At 58.1% G+C, this 27,693-nt stretch overlaps 7 protein-coding genes across 7 annotated transcripts; 3 read left to right on the top strand and 4 right to left on the bottom strand.

Annotated features, from left to right (window-relative positions):
- Positions 1-2,519: 2,519 nt before the first annotated feature.
- On the bottom strand, positions 2,520-5,558 carry BJ171DRAFT_219438 (uncharacterized protein). Its single transcript, XM_053106469.1, has 3 exons — positions 5,237-5,558; positions 4,522-4,658; positions 2,520-3,321 (listed from the first exon to the last, which is right to left on the bottom strand). Exons 1-3 carry the CDS (start codon positions 5,261-5,263, stop codon positions 2,580-2,582), a joined length of 906 nt encoding a protein of 301 aa, XP_052963255.1. The 5' UTR covers positions 5,264-5,558; the 3' UTR covers positions 2,520-2,579.
- Positions 5,559-7,257: 1,699 nt separating this feature from the next.
- Positions 7,258-10,371, bottom strand: BJ171DRAFT_519343 (uncharacterized protein). Its single transcript, XM_053112337.1, has 2 exons — positions 8,871-10,371; positions 7,258-8,693 (listed from the first exon to the last, which is right to left on the bottom strand). The coding sequence occupies exons 1-2, from the start codon at positions 10,110-10,112 to the stop codon at positions 7,599-7,601; spliced, it is 2,337 nt and encodes a 778-aa protein (XP_052963254.1). The 5' UTR covers positions 10,113-10,371; the 3' UTR covers positions 7,258-7,598.
- A 1,381-nt stretch (positions 10,372-11,752) lies between these two features.
- BJ171DRAFT_519339 (adaptin N terminal region-domain-containing protein) lies at positions 11,753-17,713 on the bottom strand. Its single transcript, XM_053112336.1, has 16 exons — positions 17,618-17,713; positions 17,081-17,322; positions 16,839-16,952; positions 16,404-16,535; positions 16,147-16,268; positions 15,823-15,958; positions 15,611-15,689; positions 15,282-15,495; positions 14,752-15,109; positions 14,447-14,623; positions 14,135-14,295; positions 13,546-13,942; positions 13,400-13,416; positions 13,189-13,275; positions 12,576-12,939; positions 11,753-12,171 (listed from the first exon to the last, which is right to left on the bottom strand). The coding sequence occupies exons 1-16, from the start codon at positions 17,649-17,651 to the stop codon at positions 12,019-12,021; spliced, it is 2,787 nt and encodes a 928-aa protein (XP_052963253.1). The 5' UTR covers positions 17,652-17,713; the 3' UTR covers positions 11,753-12,018.
- A 227-nt stretch (positions 17,714-17,940) lies between these two features.
- Positions 17,941-20,016, top strand: BJ171DRAFT_219325 (uncharacterized protein). Its single transcript, XM_053106468.1, has 6 exons — positions 17,941-18,484; positions 18,599-18,684; positions 18,770-18,941; positions 19,063-19,161; positions 19,273-19,607; positions 19,741-20,016. Exons 1-6 carry the CDS (start codon positions 18,028-18,030, stop codon positions 19,864-19,866), a joined length of 1,275 nt encoding a protein of 424 aa, XP_052963252.1. The 5' UTR covers positions 17,941-18,027; the 3' UTR covers positions 19,867-20,016.
- An 816-nt stretch (positions 20,017-20,832) lies between these two features.
- Positions 20,833-22,042, top strand: BJ171DRAFT_427844 (RmlC-like cupin domain-containing protein; the record flags this gene model as incomplete). Its single annotated transcript, XM_053107828.1, has 3 exons — positions 20,833-21,387; positions 21,598-21,794; positions 21,910-22,042. 3 exons carry the CDS (start codon positions 20,833-20,835, stop codon positions 22,040-22,042), a joined length of 885 nt encoding a protein of 294 aa, XP_052963251.1.
- Positions 22,043-23,604: 1,562 nt separating this feature from the next.
- Positions 23,605-25,622, top strand: BJ171DRAFT_519335 (nucleophile aminohydrolase). The gene is made up of 6 exons (XM_053112335.1): positions 23,605-23,871; positions 24,116-24,192; positions 24,343-24,472; positions 24,692-24,838; positions 24,939-25,140; positions 25,293-25,622. The coding sequence occupies exons 1-6, from the start codon at positions 23,744-23,746 to the stop codon at positions 25,407-25,409; spliced, it is 801 nt and encodes a 266-aa protein (XP_052963250.1). The 5' UTR covers positions 23,605-23,743; the 3' UTR covers positions 25,410-25,622.
- Positions 25,623-25,652: 30 nt separating this feature from the next.
- BJ171DRAFT_632173 (histone H3) lies at positions 25,653-26,982 on the bottom strand (the record flags this gene model as incomplete). The annotated part of the gene is made up of 4 exons (XM_053115645.1): positions 25,653-26,087; positions 26,231-26,367; positions 26,568-26,686; positions 26,847-26,982. 4 exons carry the CDS (start codon positions 26,980-26,982, stop codon positions 25,991-25,993), a joined length of 489 nt encoding a protein of 162 aa, XP_052963249.1. The 3' UTR covers positions 25,653-25,990.
- Positions 26,983-27,693: the final 711 nt, after the last annotated feature.

The raw sequence follows: 27,693 nt of genomic DNA, 5'->3' as shown, positions 1-27,693 counted from the left end.
TACCCTCTAGTTCGTCAAGGCCGCAAATATGTGTTGCGGAGGGAGGCTGATCTTCTGTCGATATCGCTTTGTCGCTTTGTCGCTTGCCTTTCCAACGACTGTCTCGTTTCCTCCGTGCTGGCGAGGTAAATGCGAAGGAGCGGACAGATTCCCGAGGAGATCCGTGCTTCATCTGGGCAATGTGGGGCATCTGCACCGACAGAATCCGTCGCCCAGCGGCGCAGTTGACACATAGCCTATGGAGGACTGACCTTGACCGTGAGTGGAATCAGCCAGAGGGTTTGGGAGGGTGCCAGAACCCGGAGCCTCTTGCATAAACCCGCCCCCAGGCTCGAGCGCCCGAGCAGCCACATCTTCGCCTTGCGGCTGGAGCAACCCATACAGTCGGCAGGGCAAGCTCGATCGCCGGCACGCTGAGGGACTTCCGGGTCGGCCTGCTTTGCCCGCTGCCTCTGGTAGCGATAGACGAACCAGCAAGGCAAACCTCGATCACATCGTCAGGATGGCCTTGGGTCGATAGCATATGTTGTGCTCGAGGTGAGTGTCGCTGCTGCTGGTCTCTTGAACACAGCCAGCATCCCGGACGTCAGAGTAGTTGTGGATATTGGCGAAGGGGTGATGAGGTGGGGTGACCAGATCCCGGCCGTCTGCTGGAGCCGGCCTTTGATCGGGCATCTTTGAATTAATCGACAGTCGGACGCTTGATTGATGGATGCAGCAGAGTTGGATTTGTGGTGCTGATGACGAGAGTGTTGTGGCCATCTGTTGAGTCTCTGAGTTTGGTTGACATGCTGTTGAAGCTTCAAGGTAGATCGGCACCAAGTGCAGCTAGGGTGGTATCATTGATGGCTCCAGACTCTGTGGCCTCGGTTGTGTAGGTGGATCAGGTACAGAAATGGCTGGTAGCGCAGGTTGTGGAGGAGCTCGTTGAGTGAAGAAAAAGATATGGAGGGTGAAGAAGGGAGGAAGGCTAGAAAGGATCAAAGTCCTTGCAAGTGACTGATGTCGGTGGCTACGGCCCTCCTGCTCAATGCCCTTTCGGCTTGGGCCGGTCTTTGCGTCCGTTTTGCCGTGCTTCGCCAACCGGCTGGGCCTTGCGAATGATCTTAACAATCCCCTGATCGACCAAGTGCCGGGTGAGCGGAGTGATCTCTGTATCGCGATGATCAGGCGTCGATGCAGGAGCCGATAGGACATGGTCCGCAACGGGCAGAACCCAGCCCGTGCAGCGGAGAGTAGACCATTCACGAATAAGTCAGAAGAGCGAGGCATCGCTGTTAGCAGGTTTGTATGTATGCTGCCCACCTTCCCTCTGCCCCTCTGTCCCTCCGTCCCTCCGTCGTCCATTTCTATCCAAATCCACGGGATCCGGGTGGATTGGCTGGGGTTGCGTCGTCAGTGATCGTTGATTCACATCGCCCGCCAAGCAGGCTCGGCCGGGGCTTCTGCGGTGAGCACGACTGTCTCTTGTCTATCCCTTGGCCACGGAGTCGGTTGCTGCTTGATATTGACTTTCGGCTCGCAGGCTGCACCCCACCCCCATTCTGTTGCATCCGTGTCCATTATACACCGGTTTCGTCGATCCTCTCGGGCGGGCCGGCTGTCGCCCTTCTACCCTTGCAAACCGGAAGGCAGCCCGATGCGATGCGGTCCGGTGTATGTCGTGGCCTGAATACGCGACTGTCGATGGTCGAGCTTGCACCTACCCATCCCAACCACCCGTTTCACTCTTCGTTCAGATCCATATCGGCGGCCCCGTCGCAAGGGCTTCGGTGGCTGCCCACAGCCTAGAGACCAAGCTCGAACTCCCGAGACGCACTCACAACAATCCTCGATCGCAACCAACTGTACATACTTGCCATGCCGGGAAATGTCCTCCAGTTGTGGGAGGTAAATACGTCGGATGTCACCGAGGAGAGCACGACAGGCGCGGGTCGCTGCTCGGATCTAGCACATCGTACGATTGGGACACCCGAATGATCGTGCACGCGAGAGCGTCAAGCAGAGATGAGACCGGGTTGAGACGACACGAGACGTTGAAAGTGTCGAAGCGGGACGGAGGGACACGCCATGGCCGACGACAATGGGGTTGGGTAAGAGGTAGGTTAGTGCGCGCCTGGGGAAGCTACTACGAGTCTGATTGTCGAAACTCTACCTCAGCGACGACTGTGCTGCAGACCCGAATCCGCCGCTCCGACACTCAAGCATGCTCCAGGACAGATCGAGCAACCAATTGCAACGGCCACGCGAAAAAAAGAGCCGCAATCGATCGCCAGCACAAGTGCAAAGCTCAATGTGAGCTCTGTCGTGAGTGCTGGCTGGGTCAGACGTACGAGGCAAATGCCAAAGCCGAGGGATATTGCGGCGGAAGCCTGGCGGCAACCGGGCCTGGGGAGATCAACGGTAGCGCCACCTCGACCAGCACCTGGTGCCTTTGGACCTCGGTATCCATCGGGTGACCAAGATATCGTTCGGACCAACATCCTTCGACGCCGACATCAATGCGAATCTGCAGCCAACCACCCATCTGCTCATTCGCCCACCAGAGAAAAAAAGGAAGCCCGGAAGGGAAGGGACACCTACAAACGCAAGTCAACCAGGGTAAACCGAAGTCGGAAGGATCCTTCGAGGCGGATGCACAAATTGCCAAAGATGAAGAAGATGCCGAGTCGCTGATCGAGATCTCGAGCCACATAGCTCGGCGAAACGAGGTTGCCAAACAGCGGCGTGAGGTCGACGGTAGAATCTTCGTGTTGGTGCTGTTGCTGCTGGTGGCGGTGCTGATGGTGGTGTTGCTGCTGCTGCTGGGAATAGTCCCACGGAGCCTGCGACAGGCCGTCCTCTTCAAACTTGATATTGGCAGCAGGCCCGTAGCCCTCGTTTAATCTATTTAGATCGTGCGATGACGCTCTCGGCGCATGCTCTTTACTATGAGCGTCCGATGGGTAGCGAATCTCGTGAACATGCGGCAGCCGCGAAGCCGACGCAGATGCAAACGTGGTGCCGCTGGGCTCGAGCTTGGCTGGGCTGCTTGAATCATGCTCGTGACCACGGCCGTAGACTCGATCGAAAGAATCGTGAGATGTCGAACTGTTCTGAGGTATCGCCATCATTGCTGGCGTCGTCAGATTTGTCAGATTTGCTGCTGCTGCTGCTGTTGCCGCTGCTGCTGCCGATGTTGTTCCCGTTGTTGATGCTCGGCGAGGAGCGTGTGATCCTCGTTGCGAGCGAAGAACGTCAATTTCATGAGAGCCATCGGCGGAATAGAGCCGAACATGAACGACAAAGAATGTCGCGGCCGAAAAGACATCTGCATCGCCACTGCCAGGCGAAGGAGGGCAGCGACAGGGTTTATTCCAAGGCAGAAGAGAACGAGAACGGAGTGTCAGACGATGGTCACCGACAAACGGGGCCGCAGACCCCGCAATTGCAGCACCTGCGACAACTTCAGCGACGACTATCACATCCACATCCACATCCACACCATAACACCATCAGCCAAAATGGTCTAACATCGCCCTGCAGCATCAACACCCCAGTACCCAGCACCCAGCGCTCTGTCGTTGGTGCCACTATCTCTACATCCGTCGAGATACGCTGTGTCGATCTTGTCCAATTCGTATTTGATATGCCTCAACAGTGTCCGGTCAGCGCCATGCGTTGGTTGCCTCCGGACACGAATGCTTCCGCGTCATGATCGAGTATCCGCGATGGCTATCAGAAGCGATGCACAAGGAGGACGACGCAAAGTAAAGGTATGATGTGAGGCAGTTTGTGAAAAGGGGTGGATCAAGGAAGGGGGGGAACTAGAGCCCATGCAGGCACAGGTCTAAGCCGTGAGGCAGCAACCATAGGAACCGCAGTGCTGGAGCACGCAGTCACCGGGCCAATGACAGCTGATTCACGATGAAATATCGGATCATAACGGGCTATGAAGCAAGCGACGATGTGTCGATAGAGTCAAGAATGGGGGGATTCTGCAAGCATTGTCGCCGCCGACGACCAGCGAAGACTCGTCAAGGATTCCAATACCACTCTGCTCATGCAGCAGTCCCGAGCGTCAATCCTGTGCCTCGTTTTGAACTCTTGTTCCTGTGGCTCTCTGGAGAGCCTCCGTTTTGGGCACCAATCCCATGCCACTTCCCAGCTGCCCTGTCTGCTGTGACTCATTTCAAGCGCCTCGTTGTCATCAGAACCACGATATGGACTCTGTTGCAGTATGAGAAGACCAAGCTCCATTCCGAAACGCCTCCAAGTCCCGAGTCGCATTCGTCGCTGCTGGATCACCGGCGTCGAGCCAGCGTCGAGCCAAGAAAGTATCATGCCTCCGCTGATAACCGAGAGGCTCTGACCAAGCAGCCAGCGTCCAGTGTGAAGGCCGTCGAACGTCTGCGATAGCCACGGTGGCGTCCCATCCAACGAGTTGTTCAACCTTGAAGGAGCCGACGATGATCGCTGTCTGGCTCCCACCCACTTTCACCGATGTCGTCCACCAACCGATCAGTCACAGGCTCTACTAACTCTTTCAAGACGTTGCCTTGGGAATCACGGAAACATAGCTGCAGGATCGGAACAGGATCGATTGAACGGCCCGTTGCGGAGGCAGCCATGCCCGAGGTCCGGACTTGGTACGGGTGTTCCAGAATCGAGAGATAAAACTACACGGACAAGCACGCAAGCAGATAAGGGATGTTAACGTATGCCAACAAGCGAACGCTGAACTCGAGAAAGTCGAGGTGCCCAAGTCGATTGATCGAGCCATCCGATCGTTGCGTGGCATCGCCGGCTTGCTTATAACCGAGCCAAGCGGCCAAGCAATACCAACACGGCCCCCAAGCCAACCTGCCGCTCGCTCGATCAAAATAAGTTGACAGACTACGGGCTGAGCAACAAATCAAAATGCAACAGATTCAAAATGCCTGCATGCTCCAAAAAGCGCTGCAGAAAAGTGCAAATATTGACACAACGAAGCGGCTATCCAAGAAGACGCCCGTGGTGTTGGTGACAGAGCAACGGACGAAGCAACGGGCAAAGCAACGGGCAAAGCAAGACTGGGGAATTGTTGGGGATCCAAGCCATCAAAGGGACGGGGGCTGGCATCTGTTGATGCCAATGGATTGTTCGATGGCGAAAGGATCGACCATCAACGCACAAGAAGGGGTAGGCTACTCTGGTAACTGACTGAGCGATGTATAGCGACGAAGGATGCAAGCACAGCGGGAGGAAGACACTTCACCATAGAGCTGTCGTCGCTTGCGATCATGAAAGCAGTAGCGGTGCCGGATGGGGCGATGAAGATTAACCAAACTCCTGCAACGAGATGAGAGCCACAATCGCGGGCTTTGGATGGACACGAGCGACGCGGATGTTCAGGGCAGTCTGAGCGGCGACCGGGATCGACCAGCGGAAGGGGCGGCAAGGGCAAGAGGGTGAAAATTCAGCGGCGCTTGAGGACGAAATCAACCGAGAACCGGGCTAAACACGGTATGGAAGCAGCAAGAAGGCACCACGGCCCTGCGTAAGGGCACGAAGAGAAAACAGCGGGCGGCCGACCCAGAAGACTGACACGGAGGGTGTTGTGCGGCGAGTTTGACTTGAGACAGAAAGACAGTCGAGAAATCCGCCAAAGGACGAGTCGATGGACGAGTCGATGGACGAGCGCGAGAGCCAAGCAAGAATCCCAGATGACGACAAACGAACGGAGGCCAGCGGGAGGTTGGGGGGGGGGAGACTTGGAGCCAGGCGGACCAGATAGGGCTCGCACGCAGATCAAGCAAATGCGGGAAGCAGTTGAGGATTCGACGGCAGCAACCGATGGAATCGCGGCACGAAGCTGGGACAGTCGCCCGAAAATCAGTCCAGACCAACGGGAAAAGATAAAAGTAGACGCCGATGAGCCCCAAGGAACGGCTGGATCTCGAGGGGTCGGGGTCGAGAACGAGCCAGCGGTTGATTGGAGCGGCAAGTCAGGGCGCCAGATGGCTGAGCATCCGCAATATCGAGCGAAAGCGCCGATCGGGCCAATGATGAATCGCTGAAACGAGCAGCGTTGCCGACACTGCCCTTGTTGACGAACCTGTTGCCAGGGCCGGCGGGGCAGTTGTGTCGGGCGGGCCAACTGCTGAACACAGATGCAGGGGCGGCGAGAGTCAGCAGCAAGCACGGGCAAGGCGTGGGACAACGACGAGCGGTGCACGGCGGGTGGATGTGACGAGAGAGCGGCGAGCAGACAAGACGACGACGACCTGCAAGCGCAATGGAGGACTGGTTGTCTCTCCAAGGTGGATGTCCGATGCAGCTTGAAAGCCGCTGTGCCCGGGGGGTTTCATGGGTGTGCCCGACCGAGGAGGTCTGGGTGATTGGTCTGACCAGCAATAGCCCGGTCGCCACAGCTGCCACAGTCACCACAGTCGCCACAGGTTGCCCTGCCGTGCGACGCGAGATCCGCGAGAGCAAAACCAAGATTCGGCGCGGCACCACTGGATAAACCCTCGTGCTGTGAGTGGCCAGCGTCGGATGAATCCTCGCACGGCGGACCACTCAGCGGCCGAGGAGTCAGCAGCCCGCGCCGGGCCGGCGCTGTGGGCGCGCTGCGCAGCGGCACCGCAACAAGGCGCCGAATGCGGGGACTGGGCCGCCGTGTCCGCAACGTGCTTGGCCGGACGCTGCTGACCGGCCCGTCTCGGCAGCCTGGTGCAGAGGAAACTTGCATGCGAGGGGGGGGGAGGCCGATGCGTGCGGCTGCGGCATGCTGCGACCTATTCGTAATCGACACAGGTCGGGCGCCGAGCCAGCCGCCGTGCACCACCGGCCGGTGCTTGGGCCTGTGTGCGTATTCTTCTGGCGCGGGTGCATCGGCCTTGTCCCCGTTGCCCGGCTTTCGCTTGCCCCACCCTGGGGCCGTCTGTCCAGTCTTGCCAACCGCTCTTGCCAACCGCCTTGCTCCCGCCGCCTTGCTTCTCTGGACGAGCCCACCCGTGTGCGCTTGTCTGTCCAATTGCCCGATTTCCCCGGCTGGTGTTGAAGCCACGCAGCCAGAAAATTTAGCCGTGGCAGACACCTCATTTCTGATCAGCCGAGCAGGCCGCCGCCCACGGGCTTCGGTCGCGGGTGTGCCCCGCCTCGGCGTGGTTGCACGGCTGTACAGTGGATTCTGTCAGCCGTCTCCGCGATCGTCCAAACTTGCATGGGAGCGGCAGGATGCAATCGCGACGGTGATCGCACTCACAGACAACAGCGCTGTCACAACCGATCGTCGACGCAGGAGACACTGGATGTATATTGATGGGGGGCCGCGATCACTGGCCCATAGTGTTCGAGTGCAGCTTGCTCTGCATGCAGAGCCACAGCAGCAAACTCTTGCTTGAAAGGGGGGAGAGGGACCAATCACGAACCTTCTCAGTGGCTGTAAGCCAAAGCGGCAGCGTGGTCAAGGGGCTCTCGTCGGGCGAGCCGTTCATCCTACCACGCCGAGCATACGCTTGCAGCATCGCCGCTTGGGGCATCGTCAACAGCTTGAGGCGCTTGGTGGAGCTGAGCCTGATTAACAATAGTATTCGCCAACTGCATCTTGTTCTGGGTGTCGGCGGCAGCGCCGTCTATGCTTCGTGGGTAGCAGCTGCTTCATCGATACCGAGCTCGTCGCGGTCATCGTCATCATCGTCATCATCGTCATCGAACTGAACTTTGAGTGACCGACTCTCATGGTCGTCCATTCCGTCGTCAGTCATATCGGGATCTTGATAGGCTTCCTCGTCCGTCGGATCAGTGATCTCAAGACCATTTGTCCGTGTCTGATAGTGCTGTCTGGTATCCGCAGATGCGAATGCATAGCGATCATCTACTTCTGTCAGGATCTGATCTCCGCCATCGGGGTCGGAACCCAAGGGCACCATGGACGGGGTCGCCGGCTGGTCCGATTGTGCGGGATCGTAGGCGTGGCCGCTGTCGTTATAGCGTGCTCGCTCGTCGCCAGCATAATCTTGTTCGTCATCATAATATTCGTGTTCGCCGGCATTAAAGCTCGGCTCGCCGTCGGCGTACTCTTCTCCTTGGCTATCGGCATATCCTTGCTCAGCCTCTTCAGTCATGGAATGGGCGTCGGCGCCATCGTCAGAGCCAGCATCGGCAGCACCAGCGTCGGCATCGGCATCAGCACCAGCATCCGCATCCGCATCTGCTTCAGCATCGTATACATTGTCTTCTTCTGCGTCGTCACGAGGTGCATCATCCTGCAAATCCTCGTTGTCCAGAAGGCCGTCTGAATCGCCAGGATGACTGTCGCCAAAGTTTCCGTCAAAGACGGGGCGACCCATGGCTGCGTCTGCCTGTTGAGACAGCCCATCGTGCGATGCCGTCTTGTCCAAGATGACGCCTTCGGAGGCGTCGGTGGCTTTCGCCTCGTTCTTCTCTGCCTCAGTCCTACTCTGATCTGACCCTGTGCCTCCGCTGTTCTCCGCTGGCGCAGATGGACTACTCTTGCTCAGATTCTTCATTAGCTCTTCCCATGGGTTTTCCATGAAACTGGAGCGGTAGTACTCGGTGACTTTTTCGACGCGTGGATGCGGCGTGTAGTCCCGTGCGTCTGAGAGTCGGCTGCCGCTATAACCATAACGGCGGTCTTGAGGAGGATACGAACTTACGGGTCTTGCGGGCAGGGGTCGGCGCGCATCATAGTCGTCAATTCGTCGGCGCTGTAGAGTTCGATCCCATTGCCAAGTCGTTTCGGACCAAGATATCGACAGCATCAGCCAGCGTACAGGCAGTTGTGGGAACTTGGATTAGGAAACGCAGTTCCCAAGAGTTCACAGCGAAGCACTCTCACACACTCGCACACCCGCGCCAACCAAGCGGGTTACAGATTATCATACCTTGTAGTCATCGTGCGGGCTACCAGGACCATCGTATCGATCGGAAGGATATCGTTTCTCCGGGCGGGATGACAGCTGCCGTGGAACCATCCCACGGGGGTCGGAACGGTCTGACGCCAATGACCGAGGGGAGTAGGGACCTTGCTCAGGGTGCGAGCTTCGCGAGGGTCGAGGTCTGGCCGCACCATCGCGGTCCGAATCGTACGGATAGCGCCGATCCGAGGGCCCGTCGTAGTAGCGTCGCTCCTCAGGCCGTCGCTCATCGGGGCGCCGAAGGCCATAGCGCCGATCATCTGACCATCGCTCATCATGACGCCGATCATCAGTGTGACGATCGGCGGGATAAGAATAGCTTGGGCGATCATAGCGGCCACCAACGTCCCGCGGCGCCTCGCGATATGGATCTCGCTCGTAATCGCCTCGGAAGGGGCTACGCTCCCTGCGGACCAGGCCCCGGCGCTCGGGCGATGGCGGTCCTCGCCGCTCGTAGTGGCCGTACATTGGCGGCGGCTCGGCTCGCCGTGGGTCACGCTCGCCGCGATAGCCCACATCTCGGCTGGACCGACCCGGATCACTACGCGGGGGATGGCTTCGGTGGGCTTCTTCCGCCTTGCCGTAGCGACCATAGGATCCACCCGGAGACTGCGACGGCTGCGACGTCGGGGCATCAAAGCGGCGATCGGAGCCGTACGGCTGCTTGTGGGGCCCAGAAGACCCCTTGTACCCTGGGTCGGCGCCGCCGCCACCCGGATAGGGCGAGCCCGAGGAATGGCCATATCCGCTTGAGCCTGCGTAGCGCTCATTCGAGCTGCTGGGCAATCCACTGGCGCCGGAGCCTCCACTGTATCCACGAGCACCAGCAGAGCTTGCCGAAGACGAGCCATATGTACCCGAGCTAGATGCGCCTTGGCCACTGTATCCTGGCTTTGAGTAGCCTTGCTCGGCTCGAGAGGACGATTGAGACGAGCGGCCTTTAGGAGTGCTCAACGGTCGCATACCCTTTTGGCTCGATGCCGGCGGGGCAGAGGTCACTCCGGCCAAGGAAGCCGCAGTCGTAACAGGCGGGAGCGGGAGCGACACAGGATTGTATGTCTGAGGATACGCCGACTGGGCGATAGCCGATACACCGCCAACCGAGGTTGGAATGGCCGTGGGCATGGCGACCGAGGGATTGTACAGCCCTGGCCACGGCTGGGCTTGCGACGGAGCCAGCGCAAACGGCGCCGACCCGTATGGGCTCATGCCGAGCTGAGGGAAGATACTTTGCGGAAAGGCCGCAGGAATTGGCTGCTGACCGGATTGTGGAAGTATGCCAGAGAAGAGCTGGGCCGCCGGTTGAAGGGTCTGGCCCGCCGGATAGCCGTGGAAAGACGCGAGCGAGGGCGGATTAAATGCCGTCGACGCATACGCTGCAGACTGGAGTTGCTGCTGCTGTTGTTGCTGCTGCTGGAGCAACAAAGCATGTGCTTGTTGGTATTGCTGCTGCTGTTGCTGCTGTTGCTGAGACTGAGCCTGAGCCTGAGACTGAGACTGGGGCTGGGGCTGGGACTGGGACTGCATGCTCAAATGGCCTTGGGGAGTCGCATAGTATCCCGAGACTGGTTGATTTTGCTGAAATGGCGATGAAGTGTTTGTCGGCGGAATGCCATTGATATGGGCGAAAGCCCCAGAGTAGGCGTTCATGTCTCGAACAGCGTAGTTGACCAGAGACGGCGCTGTAGCCTCAGGTACTCTGCTTGTCTGGAGAAACTTGGAACCCGAGAGAGAACACTTTGCTGAGAAACCTGGACAGGACCACGAGGCCGGAGAGGGGGGCTGTCAGTCGAGGCAATGTAGAAGTATCGCCTTGATTTGTAGCGATTGAAAACCGAGACCGTGCGGCAGCTCTGTCCCTCGTCTCTCAAAATCGAGCTGGTTTCTACAACCGTTGGAAACCGATCGACGCACAGCGCGGCCGATCGTCTCGGGTCAACGGGTCCGTCGTAATATCACGGGGCAAGCAGGCTGATCGGGGGGCCAACAATGGCCGGCTCGGCGAAGACTCGACGGAAATGCCCGCTCAGTGGAGGGGGAACACATTCTGGCGGATCGGCGATATGTCGCCAGTGCAAAGGAGAGCCAAGGCCAACTTACGGCTCGGTGTATAGATATATATATCGAGGCTGAGGTTGATCCCAGTCGGCTTGTGCAGGGTGTGTGCTGGCCACAATCCAATCACAGATACGAGCGGACCGGCGCAGAGCTGCCACCAAAGACAAGTGGGGAGTGTTGCATCAGAGGGCTGCAGCAAGTCACCGAACGTTGATGTGGCCCTGCAAAGCGACGCCCAGGCCAGCCACACCAGCCGGCCAGCCAGCCTCGGAGAGGCTGTCGGCCAAAGACAGTCGGGGGGCCAGCAGACGGCTTTGTGCTGGAGATCTTGGACTGCCGCTGTCACCCGGCGGCCACTCAGGGCCGCATCCAGAGACAGACACACCACGCAGGGGGGCCGGGACAAACGCTTACGCTGCTATCGTCTAGAGCAACCCTGTCTCGATGGTGCAGGGAAAGAACAAGACCGAGAGCAACCCGCGGGGAGCTGAGGCCGGGGTCCGAGAAAAAAACGGACGTGCCACGTGATGGGTCTGGACAAGTGTGGCTGCCGGCTGTGCAATGCCGCAGCCAAGGATATGGACAACGGACAGAGAAGCAGAGAGCAGAAGCAGAGAGCAGAAGCAGAGAGCAGAGAAGCATAGGTGGGCAGAGGAGGGGGAGAGAGCAGTCGCCGGCAGTGTGGGCCCGTTGGGCGATCGCAGGGCAGTATAGCCATCCACCTGGGCGGGCTGGTGGAGGTGAATCGACAGCCTCCCATCGGCGAGCCACTGACAAGTGATGGTCCTTAATTTTCTTGGAAACGCTGTATGTATTCGCTGCCATCATTTGGCACACCGGGCAAGTTGTCGCCATGGTCGAAGGCCCGAGGGCAGAATAACGCGAAAGAAAAAAAAGCCGAAAGAAATAGAGCGACAGCATTGCCTTCCACAGCGAAGCCAGACGCTCCAAGTAGTTTCGTTCTGGCTGCAGAGCGATGAGGAGCCATGAGACGATGACCACCATCAAGGCACGCCCACCGAGGGCACCGTCATTCGGAGACAGCCGCCACAGTCCCTCACGAGAGGATGCCGGTCAGCGAGGGCTGGAGCAACTTGGCCAGATCCCCTGATTTTGACTTGACATTGACAGCGACAGAGTTGCCCTGAACCAGCAGCTCTGCGGCGATAAACTCGCCGTTGTTGAAGACCTTGGCAATCGTCTTGATGGTCTGGGTTGTGGGATAGAAAGCAGACAGCCGCAGGTCCACCGCGCCAGGAGTGACCGCAGGGACCGAGTCGTTCCAATAATGGAGAGCAAATGCGATACAGCCCGCGTCGAGAAGAATCGTTGTGGATTTCACCGATGCGATCGCAGAGGCAGAGCGTTAGTGGGCTCAAGGTGCATCTGATGCTGCCAAGCAATATCGCCCGCCGGAAGATCCTCCTCTCCCACAGACTATGTACTGGGCCAGCAGAGCACGCCGACCATCACGACAGAACCGTGACGATAGAGCGGTCAAGGCTGACATCAGGCGACTCTGTCGTTACAAAGGCAGCTCTGCAAGCACTGTCGGTCACTACCAAGCTCCATTCATAACATTCATGACTCCAGTGCCGACGCAGCGAACCATACCCCAGTGAGATCCGGAGTGCCAACGACATGGACGTTGTTGACCTGCAGCCGATTGGTCAACTCGGCGAGGTTGAAGTTGATGCCGTTCAGTCGGAACTGTGACGAAGCGGCCGTAAAGTCGTTCCAGACCTGGCCAAAGCTGGTGCTGGCCTGTCCCTGATCTTCAACAAAGAGAACGTGCACAGGAACCGTCACGGCAAAGTAGAACACGCCAACGTTGTTCTTGATGGCGATTTGGATCAGGTTGAATGGATCCATCGGCTGAGCTTGTCCAGCATTTGAAAGCGGGATCGAGGCCTCGAATGTCTGGCCGGGGGGTACAGGGTTGGGCACGATCAGAGGAGCGGACGGGGTGATTCCGAGGCTGGAAAGTGGTAGAAGCAGGATCAAACGGCCGGGCGGGAGACGACACGCGCCCCGAGACGACATGGGTTAGCAATCGATATGGTGGACACAAGTCATCATGATGCACTAAAGCAGAATGCTGATCAATAAAGAGCAGGTGCTGTAGAGGTAGATCCTGTAGAAAGCAAGTGCAGAGACGCTCCTCAACAGACGATGGCCGCTCGAGATACAGGAGCGACTGCGTCTTGCACATTGATTGGCATTGTACCTGTTGACGTTGAACTGAATAGCAAAATCAGACATGGGAACCGAGCCCAGGTTGGTGATCTTGAGTCCCAGGAAGGGAACACAATTTCTGTTGGGCCAACAGGTTCCGAAGCGTCAGTATGGCGAGCACCGCCCCTTCCCACCCTTGCTCAAGCAGCATCCAGATCACAGGCAGGGGTGTCGGCACGCAAGAGCAGTTCATCCGTCCTCACCTTCGCCAGAACGTTCCCTGAATACAGAAACCGATGAGCAGAGACAAGAAAAAAGCCGCAGTCGTCAGCATCAACCACTGGCGGCGCGGGCTTCACAGCCGAATCAATAGAGCTCAACCGATGGCGAAAGCAGGTGTGCAACTCACCTCCAGCTGCAAACCCTGCGCAGCACTGGCGGCCAGCAGCGTGGTGTATGGGAAGGCGTAGCCGTCCTTTGAAACCTGGGCTCCACTCACAAGGCTGTTCAGTCCACCCAGACCAGCAATGGGGTTGCCAAAGCCTAGGGGTCCCATGGGGGGTGCAGCGCCGGTTTCCGGGCCAAGATCCATCAACCCAAGGAGATCGTCGATTCCGCCCTTGGCAGGAGCCGGACGCTGGCTGCCCAGGGGCGTGGATGCTATGCCGGCTGCAGGAGAGGCGGCAGGGGCATCAAAGTCCAAGCTGAGCAGATCCACATTGCCGGCACTGGCAGCCTTAATTTGGTTGATGGATTCCGACGAAAGTTGCATCTCGTCATCGGCCTCGAAGCCGCCGTCGATACCGCTGATAGCCATGGCATGCAAGGATTTAGTCGAGAGGAGACATAAAGCACAGGCTGTCGAGCACTCTCGGGAGCGAAGCCCTCGTGGCAGCAACAAAGGCTCGATGGAAATAGACAGTGGTCCATCCGGCGCCACCAAATGCCAGCAACACATGCGAGTGCGAGTGTGAGTCCAAGAAGAGCCGAATACGTACGCGCCGGCAGTGCTTGGACCCTGGGTAGAGCCCAAAAGAATGGTCGGCTTATGGTAAACCGAAGCCAGGGAGCCGATGTTGTAGATCAGCTCGTCCAGGAGTGTTTCGCTGACCGTGTTGGTGTCCAGCTGGATAGGGGGCTTTTCAGCGAGCACAACAGCCTGAACATTGACGAGAAAGGAATAGATGCATGTAGATCCGATCAACAAGACACGCCGGAGACAGAGTAGAGGCAGATCATGACAACACGACCCCGCTGCGATATGGACAGAGCGGCGGTATCGCACGACAGGCCGACAGGGGATAGCCCACCTTGGCGATCTGCGGGTTGGACGAGAGCAGACGCCAGTAGACGTAGGCACGATCGCGGATGTCGGGGTTCTCGTTGGCTTGGGTGGCGTTCTGGAGGATCTGATGGACAAGCTGCTGGGCCGAGCCTGGCTTCTGCAAGAACAACTTGACGCACGCCGTCATGAGCTGGATTTGAACCTATTTTACCGATGATAGCATGCATGGACAGTCATGAGTGGCGGCAGTGGGCCATGCGTGTCCAGACACCTCCCCCTGTGTCTGGTGCAGCAATATGAACGCAATGACCAAGGATGGGTCATCATTACCGTAGAGCTCTCGGCCGTGATCGATTCTGAGAAATACTCCAGTAGCTCCTCGGCATTCTCGATGCGATCGGCATATTCGCCGATGATCCAAATCAACGAGGCCTTGGCTTCGGGTTCGTCGAGAACGTCCAGGTTCTGGCACAGGGCAGAGATGATGCCTTCGTATTGGTGCGGGTACTTGCGGAAAATATCGCGCATCACAATGATGGCCTCCTGGACCACATAGTTGACCTGGGTCTTGATCAGATCGAGAAGAACGTTGACGCACCGATCGGCGGCTCCGTCGACCTTCACGGCACAGCGCCCGATTGCCGACACACTCTTGCGAACAAAGCCGACGTCGACCTCGTTGGCATATCTATGGCAGCAGAGCAATCGTGGGAAGGCGTGTCAGGGCTTTGCGAAAATGAGGCTCTTTGGCTCTGGCGCCCGTGGTGGGCCCATGCCACACGAGGTGAATCAAGCACGACGTAATATGCGCGCCGCACGGATTGCTCTTTGCAGACGTCGAGCGATGCGCCAACACTGACTCTTTCAGCTCCGAGAGAACTTGGTCGATGTTATCGGGCGAGGCGAGCTTGATGATGATCTCGAGCTTCTCGGCTTTAACATAGGGAGGGTCGTCGTATTTGGTGAAGAAGACTCGGATCTCCTGAGTCAGGGCAGTGGGCTGCTTTTGGAGGATGAGGTTGATGTTTCGGAGGGCGACATACTGAATTTCCGGGACCGTAGCCACGAGTGTGACTGCGATTCAAGGGCGCCGAGGTTTTATGCAGGTGGCGGGTCAGCACAGTGGTTCGAAGGCTGCCGAGAACACATCGAGCCACAAAATCGTGCAGTAATCAAGCCGGATACACACCGAGAGGCGGCGCCATCTTCTTGATCACTGTCTTTGTGAGCTCTTGATCGGTGATGTAGGGGAGGAACACCATGAGCACCTGGACACCAAGCCACGGACCACGTCAGTTAGATGGCTCGATAACGCAAGGACGGTGACCTCGGAAGGAGACGGCTAGCGGCACTGAAATCCAAGAAGCTGTCCAAGGCGATGGTTCGCCGATATCGCCTTACCTTCAGAGCAGCCAAGACCAAACTGGCGTTGACGTGCTGCAGTCTAGGGATCACTCTCTCGATCACATCGACAGCTTCACGGTTGTCGACAGGTCGGTAGGTCGACAGACATGACAGGATGCCAATCTGGCCCCACCTTCGTACCAGCGGGCAGAGTACACACGACATTGTCAGAAACGTGTGCGAGGCATTGCGTCCACCGAGATGCATAAGCAATCTGCAGTCGCGGGTGACAATTTGAAAGGCCACTGAAACCAACGGGGATGCAGGAAGCGACAGTACTTGGAGGATGAACGCTTGCGACGATTTGCGACAGGAACTTACTCGGTGCATTCGTTGAGAGCAGCCAAAAGCTTGGCAAGGACCGAGCTGTTGAGCACAAAAACGTCCTTGTGCACGGCAGACTGGCTGATATCCATCAGAGCCGTCACGACGTTGGCAATGACCTAAGGACATCCAAGGTGCCAAGATTCACACATGTACACTTTTGTGAGTCCCAGGGTCCGGTTTCTTCGCTGGTGTCGTCGGGAAGATGCCACGAGCGAGCGAACGATCTTGGCTCGGACAATGGGGCAACGAACCATCGGATTCCTGTCCGTCAGCATCTCCTGAAGATACGTAATGAGTCCATTTTCGATCGCAACTGCAGGCGAGTGGTCAAAGATCTTTGCGACGCAGAGCGCAGCGGTCTTGCGGACGTATGGGTCGTCGTCCTGTCAGGAAATTCAGGCAGGTTCGGGTGTCAGATGGGGAGGCTCGGAGTCGGGGTGGCAAGAACGCTCGGTCCATCAAGATTCCGAGATCGAGAGCCAGCGAGTCGATACGAAGGAGGGAAGGCGAGAAACATAGGATGGTAAAGCGGAAGGAGAATTGCATGCGCCGTGATAGATCCGACGCGATTCGGGCCATCGACGCGCATGCTGCATACAAGCGCCATTACACGGCTCATCGCATCTTGGTTCAGCAAGAGCAAGCCTAGCGATCCCATGATATGGCTCATCGCTGGGTAGCCTTACCCGCAGGGCCTTCTTCAGAGGCTCCATCAGATAGTCGAGGATCTTTTCGACTTGCAGGCAGCCCATCGTTCGAATGGCAAGTGCACGGATCAGCGGGGTCGGGTGGTCGCAGTCCTGTTGCGTAGATTGAGAAAGGCGGGACTTAGTCGGGCAGCACCTGAATCCAATACCCCGAGCAACCCCCGGTCGCGGCAGGGTGTCCCGGCCTTGAAAGCTAGTCCTGGTCGCGGGGATGGGCCTACCTTGACAAACGTGTTGACGGCAAGAATCACCAGTTCGGGCTCGCTCTTGGCATAGTTGATGAGATAGAGATATACCAGCTTCTTGAGCTTGATGTCGTCGGTCTGCATGTTCTTGACGACGTCGGGGAAGAGGCTCGAGACGTCCTTGCCGATGGTCATGTTGGCGATCACCTTTTTGACTGCCTCTTTGCGGATGTGCTGGTACTCGCTATTGAGATCCATACGGAGCTCATAGTTTTCACCTGGATGTAGCGGCCGAGTTGCCGCGCATAGGAAAGTCGAATATGCAGTTAGTATCGACGCAGAGCCAATCTACCTTGGGGCGAGTGGCGAGCCACCCGATGGCAGCGACGCCGCACGGCTTGGCTTGCAGAAAGCCCGGGCATCTTGCTGTCCCAAATTGAGGCTGAGCCTGTGCACCTCGACGATCTGCACCGACGATCCGCCCAGCGAAGCGCCAGCCATCGCCCGGGCAGCCAAGGGGAAGCGAAGGGGAAGACAGCGATATGCGGGGCTGTCGGCGCGAACAGAGCGTACCCTTTTTCTGGGTGGAAAAGAAGTTGTTGGACATGCTGGCTAGATGCAGCGATCGAGACTTGTGGTGCGATACGGCCGGGGCTGGGGTGATGAGGACGCTGGCTGGTTGGCTGGCTGGCGGGTTGGCTGGTTGGCTGGTTGGCTGGTTGGACCAGATGTGTGTGCTCGAGGCAGATGGAGGCAAGAACAGGCAAGGCCGCTGCCGAAACGACAGGCGACGAGGAGGGCCCCTGTCGTGTGTGTGTGTGGAAAGCACGTGACTGCTGGATGCGCCGAATCGACTTGAAGTCGACTTGGCCGGGTTGACACTCAGGACGAACGGCCGTTGACAGGCCCGGTGTGCACTCGACGGCGCCGGCGGATATAAATGCCGTCGATGCAGGCGTCGCTCACAGGCCCTGGCTGCACAGATGTTCTGCCCGGCTCGCTGGCCTGCCCCGTCCTCTCGGCCCAGGCTTGTGTTGCAGCGGATCCATGAGCCGCCTGCCGCACAGCATCCGCTGTTTTCCCGCTCGCCCTCTTGCTCCCACAGCCCCAGGCCGCGGCCTCTATCAAGCAGGTCGTCCTCCATCTGGTCTGCGCCGAGACCCGTGCCGGCCGCCATCCCTCAAGCCAAGCACAGCTCCAGCTTGGCTCTGTCTGCGCCGGTCTCTGCCACCGCTCTCCCCAACCGCAGCATCCCAGTTCCGGACGGAGGCCCCGACCGCCCCCTGCAGCATCGCATGGAGGTGGCCCAGCGTGCACATATCCTCTGGGACATTGAGAACTGTGCCGTTCCCAGCGGCACCTCTCCGCCACAAGTCGTCCGCCAGCTGAGGAATCTGATTCTCGGCCGCAAGGAGACCCTCATCAACATCATTGCCATCGGTAGACCCAGTCCCTTGATGGCCCACACATCTGCTCAGCCAACGCAGAGACACCCGAGCGGCTTGACCGAAATTGACTTTGCTCGCTCTCTCCTAATACCTCTGAACTGCACAGCGGACCTGGAGCTCATGAACAGAGCTGTCAAGACGGCGCTCGGTGATTGTGGTGTGGCCCTGCAAAACGTCTCGTCCAGACGACCCGTGAGTGCTCGTTGAGACGCAAGCTCTTCCGACTCTGGACACGAACACAGCTCGCCTGTCACTAATGCTGCGACGTATTGAGCAGTCGGCGGCCGACAATGCGATCCTGTGCGAGTTGATGAAGATATCGTTCTTCCAGAAGCCGCCGCACTCCATCTATCTCATCAGCGGAGACCGAGACTTTGGTAGCTGTCTCAGCTTCCTCGAGTCGGTGCAGTACCACGTTGTTTTGATCCATCCTCCACGCATATCCGATGGTAAGCCACAGCGCCGATGTACCGATGATGAAGCATGGTCGGAACTGCAAGGTGGGAGATGTGCACGGACAGCGATTCTGGACTGAGTCGTTGACGATACCATCCACTTGCTGTGGCTCAGCGCTCCGGTACTGTGTCCGCGAGCTCATCCCATGGAGCGAGATCGCTGTGCCCTCGACCACCAAGCTCACCACCACATGCAGCGCTACAGATACCTCAGGTGGGTTGTGATGCCGGTATGCTCATAGCCTGTAATATTGGATTGTGCCCAGCCATATGAATGCATCGGACATGCGCTATGAAGCTCTAAACGCTCCGTTTGGAATTGCAGGCGATGAAGTGCAAATCTCCCATACCCGGGTCGACTACAAAGTCGAAAGCGTTTCCACTCGCAGCGCCACTGATACAACGACATCGCCATCTCACGGACATTCCAGAATCTCCTCGGGTCCATCCAAGATGCATGCTGCAGCTACACCGCTGGCCGAGTCGCTGATAGAGTGCGACTATCCCACTGCCCGCGCGAGCCCTCCCAAGGCCGCCGCCCTCGACCCTCTTGTCGGGCTGGTTCCGTCGACATTACACTTTTCTGTCTCGACCGGCACGGCACTTGGACTACTCACAGAGCGGTCACTGCCACGTGCGCAGACGGAAGAGCTGCTCAAGGTACACTGGATGAGTCAGCGGATGGCTGTGTCGAGGGGCTCACTTGCGCCGAATCGATAAAGTGGTGGGCATACACTCACTTGGAGATACGGCCCGGACTAAAGACAACAAAACATTTGAATTCTCCTCCAAGACAACCTGTGTGGATGATAGGGGGCAGCTACCCTCATCAACGGTAGTCAAGGACGGCACCGCCTCTAGGAGCAAAGGCAAGACAGAGGCCCAAGCATCGATCGAGTTGAGCTCGACTGAGGTATGATATGCGCGATACTCTGACCGCATCGGCGCTTGCGCCAGAAGTGGTTGTATGCTGGAACATCCTCCACAGTCAGTTTCCATCACGGGCACATTAGTATCGGCTCCTGCCACCCCATCGACCGACTCGTGAGCTGCCGGACTGATAAGCGAGTGAGTTGATAGATTGGTCTCTTTGATTACTTGCGCACAGAGGTCGGCCAGGACAAGGATCGCCCAAGCACTGGAGGCAGGCCCAAGGACCCTGAGTTCGATCGGTGCCGATATCAAAGTAGGTCATGGCTCCATCTGGCCACCTTGAGGAATGGAGCCGCTTCGCGTAATGCTGTTCTTAGCCGTGCCATGGCTGCTACTACGATCCCGAGAAAGTCCGCCGGCCAACAGCTTGGCCAGCGCTCGAGTCCTATTGAGGGCTTTGAATGCTGCTTTCACACACCTCACCAATGCTCCTTGGCTCCCTCAAGGCCAGCAACCACCGCATCCGTTCGCTGAAAGACTTTATCTCCACGAAATGCACGGACATTGTCCTCACACGGCCTTTGGAGAACGGGAGCGGCGACCTGTGGCTCGAACTCCGGGGGCACAAAGCTGGGCTGCCGAGGCCGATGGAGTTGAGGCTATCGCCACTACCAAGCAGCACCAAGAGATGCTCTGGGAATATCGACGCATCGCGGAGCCTGTGAACTCGCAGCTCGACAACAGAGATGAACGGGAACATCGGCTCAGCATAGCCAGGACGCATCCGTGCTCCAGCCGAACTCTGCGTAAATACATTTAGATACTCTTGCCTTCGCTCGTCGTGGTCAGCGGCGACATTCCCGGCTCAAAACATGTGTCCCACAGTGCCATCTGGGACAAGGAGAGAGCGAGAGCAAGCGACGTGGTTCTCGCCGAGAAGGAAATCAGCGGCGCCCAGGTTCGAAAGCCTCGACCAGGCTGCACCTCGATCATCTCACCGACCCATCCAGGAATGAGCACATCCAAGAAAATCACCAAGGTCGTCGTCTCGACGGAGCAGCCCGAGGGCGACGGTGCCCGGGTCCGCCGCTCCATCGGCACCCACCAACTCCGCAACCTGGATCCTTTCCTGATGCTGGACGAGTTCAGCGTCAGAAAGCCCGCTGGCTTCCCCGACCATCCGCATCGAGGATTCGAGACAGTCACCTATATGCTTGAAGGCACAGTGGCGCATGAGGACTTTGCCGGCCACCGCGGCCGCATCGGTCCTGGCGACTTGCAGTGGATGACTGCCGGTCGGGGCATCGTTCATGCCGAGATGCCCGATGGCAATACGGCGGCCAAGGGCCTGCAGCTGTGGGTCAACCTGCCCAAGTCGGCCAAGATGGTGCCGCCAAAGTATCAGGAGCTCTTGGACAAGGATGTGCCCAAGGTCAGCTCCCAGGACGGCGGCGTTCGGGTCAAGGTCATTGCGGGCGAGAGCATGGGCGTCAAGGCCAAGGTCTCGACCTACATTCCGATCTACTATCTTGATTTCGACATGGATGCCAACAAGTCTGTCGAGCAGGTAGGGACGCACGCCGGTCCCAAGTGGCTTTTGTTTATTCTGTTGGCCCATCAATGCGCTAAACGACTGGAGCCACACTACGACCTCCAGCGGAGTCTGCGGATGCCATGCTGGCGACCGCACTCGAGTTATCGTCGTCGACGGTAGCGACTCATGCCCGGCGTGTGTTTGTCCATCTCCCACCAACTCCTTCCTGTTACCGGCGTGCAGGCAATCCCCGAAGATTACACCGGCTTCATCTACACACTCTCTGGCTCAGCACTCTTCGGATCCGAAGGCACCAAGGGCGAGCCGCATTCGACGCTAGTCTTATCCAGGGGCGGGAGCACTATCCGTGTCGAGACCAAGGACCAGAGCGCCCGATTTGTGCTGATAGCCGGCAAGCCCATCGGCGAGCCGATCGTGCAGTACGTGGTGTCAAGCAGCATAGTAAACCAACATGGCGCAACTCGCGAGTGTCGAGAAGACGGCCGTGGATGTCCTGCCGCCGATACCTGACTCTACTTCTCCCTCTGTGTCCAGACACGGCCCATTCGTCATGAACGACTCACGAGAGATCTACCAAGCCATGCTCGACTACCAGATGGGACAGAATGGTTTTGAGAATGCCGCTGGATGGGAAAGCACCATCGCCCGGCGCTACCGGGACCTCTGATCGCCCATGTGAATGGCACAGGTCCAAACACATGTTACCATGAATGGACGCTGTGCATTATTAAGCCGTGTTGCAGAGATCAGCTTGGTCTCTGTGGCCGGCGTCGGCGACAATAAGTGCAACTCAACAACGTACAGATTCAGCCCCACTCAATAACAGCAAACCTAGTCGGCCTCAGAATATAGAGACCCGAGCTGTATCTGGAGCGAGATCCAGCGCTGATACAGCTGTGAGTCTATCGACACAATGTTGTAGATACCAGTGGTGGTGATGGGCCTCCGATTCCAGGACTCTATCACTGATACTTCCGAGCGGTGTCTCTGATGCGACCGCGGCTGTTGGGATGGCAAGGATGCGCTCCTTGCGGCCAATGCCATAGACGACAGAGCCAACCGATATGCCACAGACAGTTGTGATGCCGCTCGACGCTCGACGCTCGACACTCGACGCTTGAGAGAAAGAGAGCTGCGTCGTCTAGTTGGGCCGGTACATCTCCTCTCCGTCTTTAACATACTCCTCCATAGAGCTGTAGTCGGTATACTCCAAAATGCCAGACTTTTTGTGCCGCAGCCGGGCCTGTTTGGCAAACTGCTCGCTGGAGGGGCCCCGGGGAATGCCTGGCCCCGGGGTGTTCAGGGCCGGGCCTTTGTCCAAGTACGATGTCGTGGGCATTTGCACCGGCGACTTGAGGGTGCTCTCGACAGGCTTGTTGAGGCCCTGCGATTTGTCGAGATACGATGCTGTCGGAAAGCCTCCAAAACCAACTGCGGCCGAGGATAGAGCGTTAAGCGTCGCCCTCCATCGCGACTCGGCAAAACTTGCGTCTTGAACGGTTTCGCACCCGAAAGCTGGAGGCTCACGCAAAACTTTCCTCTGTTGGCCGGCATGCGGTCGGACCAGACCGGCACTTCTTGAGAAGGACTTACATGGCTGCTTACTGGGCGAGGTCGGTTGTCGGAACCCTCCGCCTGGACGGACGATGGTCGATGTCTGGACGGGAGCCCACTTCTTCGCTGTGGCCTTCTTGCTGGGATCCGTAAGGGCGAGACCGCCCTCTTCTGCGGCTTCGGATGGCTCTGGGATGCATCCTTTTGAGGGCACATGCGATAGTGGTGAATGGCATTGATGAAGATCGACTCGTCAACATGGTAAGCCAAGCCGGATGCTGCATCGGCCACGGACACGAGCATAGCCGAAGGAGGAATCAGAGAGATGCGTCCCAGGTCGCTCACCGGAAGTCGGCGTATCGCTCGGATCGAGCTCCATGTCGAAGTGCGCGATAAGACTGAACGGCACTGTCGACGACGGCAACAGCGGTGCCGATGATACCGATGGTTCCGCTTCCGACAGCGGCAGATGCTGCGGGCGGGTTCCATCCAGGCGTGGGAACGGCCGGCTGCCTCCGCCGTGGAACAATGGCGCTGCGCGGCACGGGTGCGCGCCCTCGGCGGGATCGGCGCGCCGCCGGCCATGTGGGCCCACGTGCATGTTGTCCTGCCAGGGTCGCTCTGGTCCGCTTGGCGGATCGTCTCGACCCTGGCCCTCTGGGCTCTCGATGCTCCAGCACGACAACGGCGACCATCCGATCTGGAATTCCGTCTCTGTCGTGGCCGCCTGCTGCTCCAACATCCCGACTGCCGATCCGCCCCAGCCCAGGCCATCTCCCCGACAGCCGTTCCATCGCACCCGCCAACGCCAAGCATGTATTCCTATCCCGGGGCACAGTCACACGCTACGGGTGTTTCCGATGCCTATGATTTCTCCTCCAACTTTGGCCACACCGAAGCATCCCATCGGTCCGCTGCCCATGGGCCCACAACCCGAACCCAGTACGTTGCTGCATTCGGCCCTCGCCGCATTACTTTCGGTTCCGCCGAGGCTCTGGCGTATGGGGGCGCTTGGTTTGCTCGCAACAAGATTCGACATGGGACGAGCCCCGCCTCTGGCCCGCACCTCGCCTGCCCCATGCCTTTGCATGATGTCCCGCGACCAAGTATCCACCTTCCTCGGCTCCATGGCCGGTGTGTCGATGCATTGCTCACCGAGCATCTCTTCAAACCCGTTTTACGCCAGATCGCCGATCGTGACGGGAACCTCCGTCCTCGGAATCAAATACAAGGACGGCGTGATGCTGGCGGCCGATACCTTGGGTGAGTCGCATCGACCGAGGGTGGCATTCCATTCATACATGCCGGCGAGTTGGGGCTGCTGGCCTGGCATCCTCTGCCCTCCGGTGGAATAGCGGCAAGGGCGGTCCGACATATACAAGCGTTGTGCCTAACCTCGCCAACAACCACCAGCCTCCTATGGCTCGCTCGCCAGATTCCGGGATGTCGAACGTGTGGTCAAGGTTGGAGACTTTACCGTCGTCGGAGCCTCGGGCGACATTTCCGACTTTCAGCACATCCAGCACGTTCTGCAGTCCGTGACGTATGTAGCCCATGATGCTGCTGTCGTTTCGGCGCCTGTTCATATCGGCGATACACATCGATCGCGACAAGTAGACGAGCGCCGCAACGGGCTGTAGCAGATGCATCAGTCTGCTCAAGCCCGATGCCACCCTCTCTGCTTATGATTTCAAGTGCGGTGATTAGCACTGGATGCTTCGCTACGATACTGACCGGGATTGGCCCTGTCTTTGCTCTGCAGCACCGAAGAGTACACCTACGACGACGGACACAAGCTCTCTCCCCGCAATATCTACGAGCTGCTGAGCCGCATCATGTACAACCGCCGAACAAAAATCGACCCGCTGTGGAACTCGCTGGTGATCGGTGGCAACCGTAACGGCGACAAGTGAGTGCCGCGGTGCTGCGATCCCAAGAGCTGGGCAGGCCGATGTCTCGTCTGGGACCCAGCATCCCAATAACTCTCCTTATTGCTTTGGCTTCATCAGGTTTTTGGGATATGTGGATTTGATGGGAACGACATACGAAGCTTCGACCATCGCTACCGGATACGGGTCATACATTGCTCAGCCTCTGCTCCGCAAGGCCGTCGAAGGAAAGGAAGACACCCTCACGGAAGCCGAGGCGATCAAGATCCTAGATGATGCCATGAGAGTCCTCTGGTACAGAGATGCTCGATCTTCCAACAAGGTAGGGCATACTAGCCATCGATATGCGTACGCTCAGCTCGAGCACAGCGGGACACACGAGGCGGTCCAGGTCGAGTAAGAATGCGCTGTATATGTATCCGCTGGGATGTTGTCCGTGGCTGACTGACCATTCGCTCGACAACCGGGACGCAGATCCAACGTGCCACTATCACAGCCGCCGGCGTCACTGTCACGGAGCCGTACGCCCTTGCCACAGAATGGGGCTTTGCCGAGCACATTCGTGGCTACGGTGTCGTGTACGGTGCATAGGCGGATTTGATGCAATGCGACAACGAGAATGACCGACTCGAGGTCATCACGCCGCGGCCCAAAGATCGAAGCCTACGCAGCCTGAACAGCGACAATAAATACGCTGCCAACTAGTCGTGGGCTGACGAGTACTATGCTTATCAAAAGCACGCTGCCCTTTGAGACAGAGAGCAGCGGCGGTGGCGAGTTGAGGACACAGACTATCCGTGCACGAGCCACGCCGATGGAATTGAGAGGATTGGAATGTACCATTTCTTCTAGATAAGGCATGGTACGGCGCAGCAAAACAAAAACCAAGCAAAGAAAGATACAAAAGATCGGCAAGACACAGCAGTCGCAGGAAGGTCGGGTGCACGAGACATGTGGAAAGTCAGGCCGAGTTCCATCCGCTCATCGGATAATTGGTGTCGGGCAAACAATGTCCTCTGGCCAACGGATGCTGAGCTGGGAGGAGGTGATGGCAATCCGAGCGAGCATGATGGCATCTGGCGACGACCAGACGCATCGCCGCATGGAATACAGGCCGGAACGGAGGTTGATCGCACATCGCACGAGCCCATCCGTCGAAGGTGGGCCGTTGCTCACATCAAACCGCCCCAAGGACCACGGATGCGTCGAGCCAGCTGGATATCCTTCGTCATGAGCGTCACGCGCTTAGCATGGATCGCGCAAAGGTTCCTGTTGGTGGTTCATTGTCCAGCATCAGCACCGATAAGGATGATGGAAGATGAGCCGAGACTGCAACGATCGACCACAGCCGAGACTGCAGCAAACGACTGTAGTCAAGGATGGCAGCTGATGCAGTCACTTGCGATACTTACGCATCTTCAAAAAGGTGCACCAAAAATGCCTCCGTAGCCTCCTGGAGCGCCATGATGGCTGTGGCTTGCCATCGCAGAATACCTTCGCTGCGCTCTCCCATGAGCTCCGACATATGCTGCAGCGCCAGCTCGCGCACCTGCGAGTCGTTTCCCAAATGAGGAGATGAGTGCAAATACGTGATGAAAGGAGGCGACAGCGACGGCAGTAGGCTGGAAGCCTGTCGACAAGCAGGGCCCGGTGAATTCGAAACCGCTGACTCCAAGCGCGGTATGGGCGACAGCCATACTGTGGTTGCTATATGGACTCCATAGATGCCGTCACGAAGACCACACGTACCAGACGAGCGAACGGAAGCTTTCGGATGAGAAGATCAGTGGTTTTTTGGTAATGCCGGATTTCTCGGAGCGCCACCGTCCCCGGCCGGAAGCGGCGCTTGGTCACCGCAGGAGTAACAGCTGATCCAACGACGGATAGTGAAACCAAGGTCAGACCGAGTGCAGAAACCAGAGTCGGGTTTGGATATCCACCAAAGAGGATCATGGGAATGTGTACGCGAGCAATCCTCGAGAACGAGATCTCTCTATGCGAGGTTGTCATGCGGCGACGGCGTCATACGTTTCGGAGGAGGGGGGTGAAGCCGTCCCAAGGTCGAGCTTCTGGCCATTTGCTTTCTCGGCGGCGTCTGCAGTGCAGGAGTCCGAGGCAGCACCTTGGATCCGGTCGACTTTCGGTTGCGTGGAGTTGATGCCATGGTTGCGGGCGGGCAGGCAGCGATGAAAGGCCTCGGGCAAGAGAATCTGCAATGGAACGCCCCTATGGACTATCGGGTTGACGCTGATCGGGATACAGCGCGAGTTGGATCAGAAAGTGTTTGTGGCATGGTGAATCAGGACGAGAGCCAGAGCCAGAGCCAGAGCCAGAGCCAGAGCCAGAGCCAGAGCCAGAGCCAGAGCCAGAGCCATCGAAGACGGCGGTGATCGAACCCCGACGCGGGATGATCGCAACGGATCGCCTTCCGGCACGGGTTTGAGGGATGTCACTGGTCAACCAGCCCTGCATTCGTCGAGTCGACAGGAGGCCGTTGCCTGAACAGACACATGCCTGCACGGTTGTGCTCGCTGTTGACATGCTCAGTAACCAAAGTCCATGGATCTGCAAAGCATGTGGTGGCCGCTTCATGTGGGGCTCTATGTGGAGCCCCTTGCAGCAGTAGCAGCAGCAGCCCGGTCTGAGGTTGCAAGGCCACAACAGGACCAAAGTCGTCCTCGTCACGAAACCTGCTCGGCACGAGGGACAGGGCAGGACCTGCACATAAAACACAGAGAGTACCGTACCGGCTCAGCTACGATCGCGGGTGTCGATGCCGGTGCGGGTGCGGGTGCGGGTGCGGCTCGCTGGCAGCAGCAGGCGTGGGGGTGGTGTCGGCCGGCGGATCGAGATGGGTGCTGCAAACGGTGCGGGC

This window comes from Polychytrium aggregatum, assembly GCF_025602895.1.
Source record: "Polychytrium aggregatum strain JEL109 chromosome Unknown BJ171scaffold_42, whole genome shotgun sequence".
In the NCBI taxonomy this organism is placed as follows: domain Eukaryota; kingdom Fungi; phylum Chytridiomycota; class Chytridiomycetes; order Polychytriales; genus Polychytrium; species Polychytrium aggregatum.
Note: the sequence above shows the minus strand (reverse complement) of the source record. Positions and strands in the feature narration are given on the sequence as shown.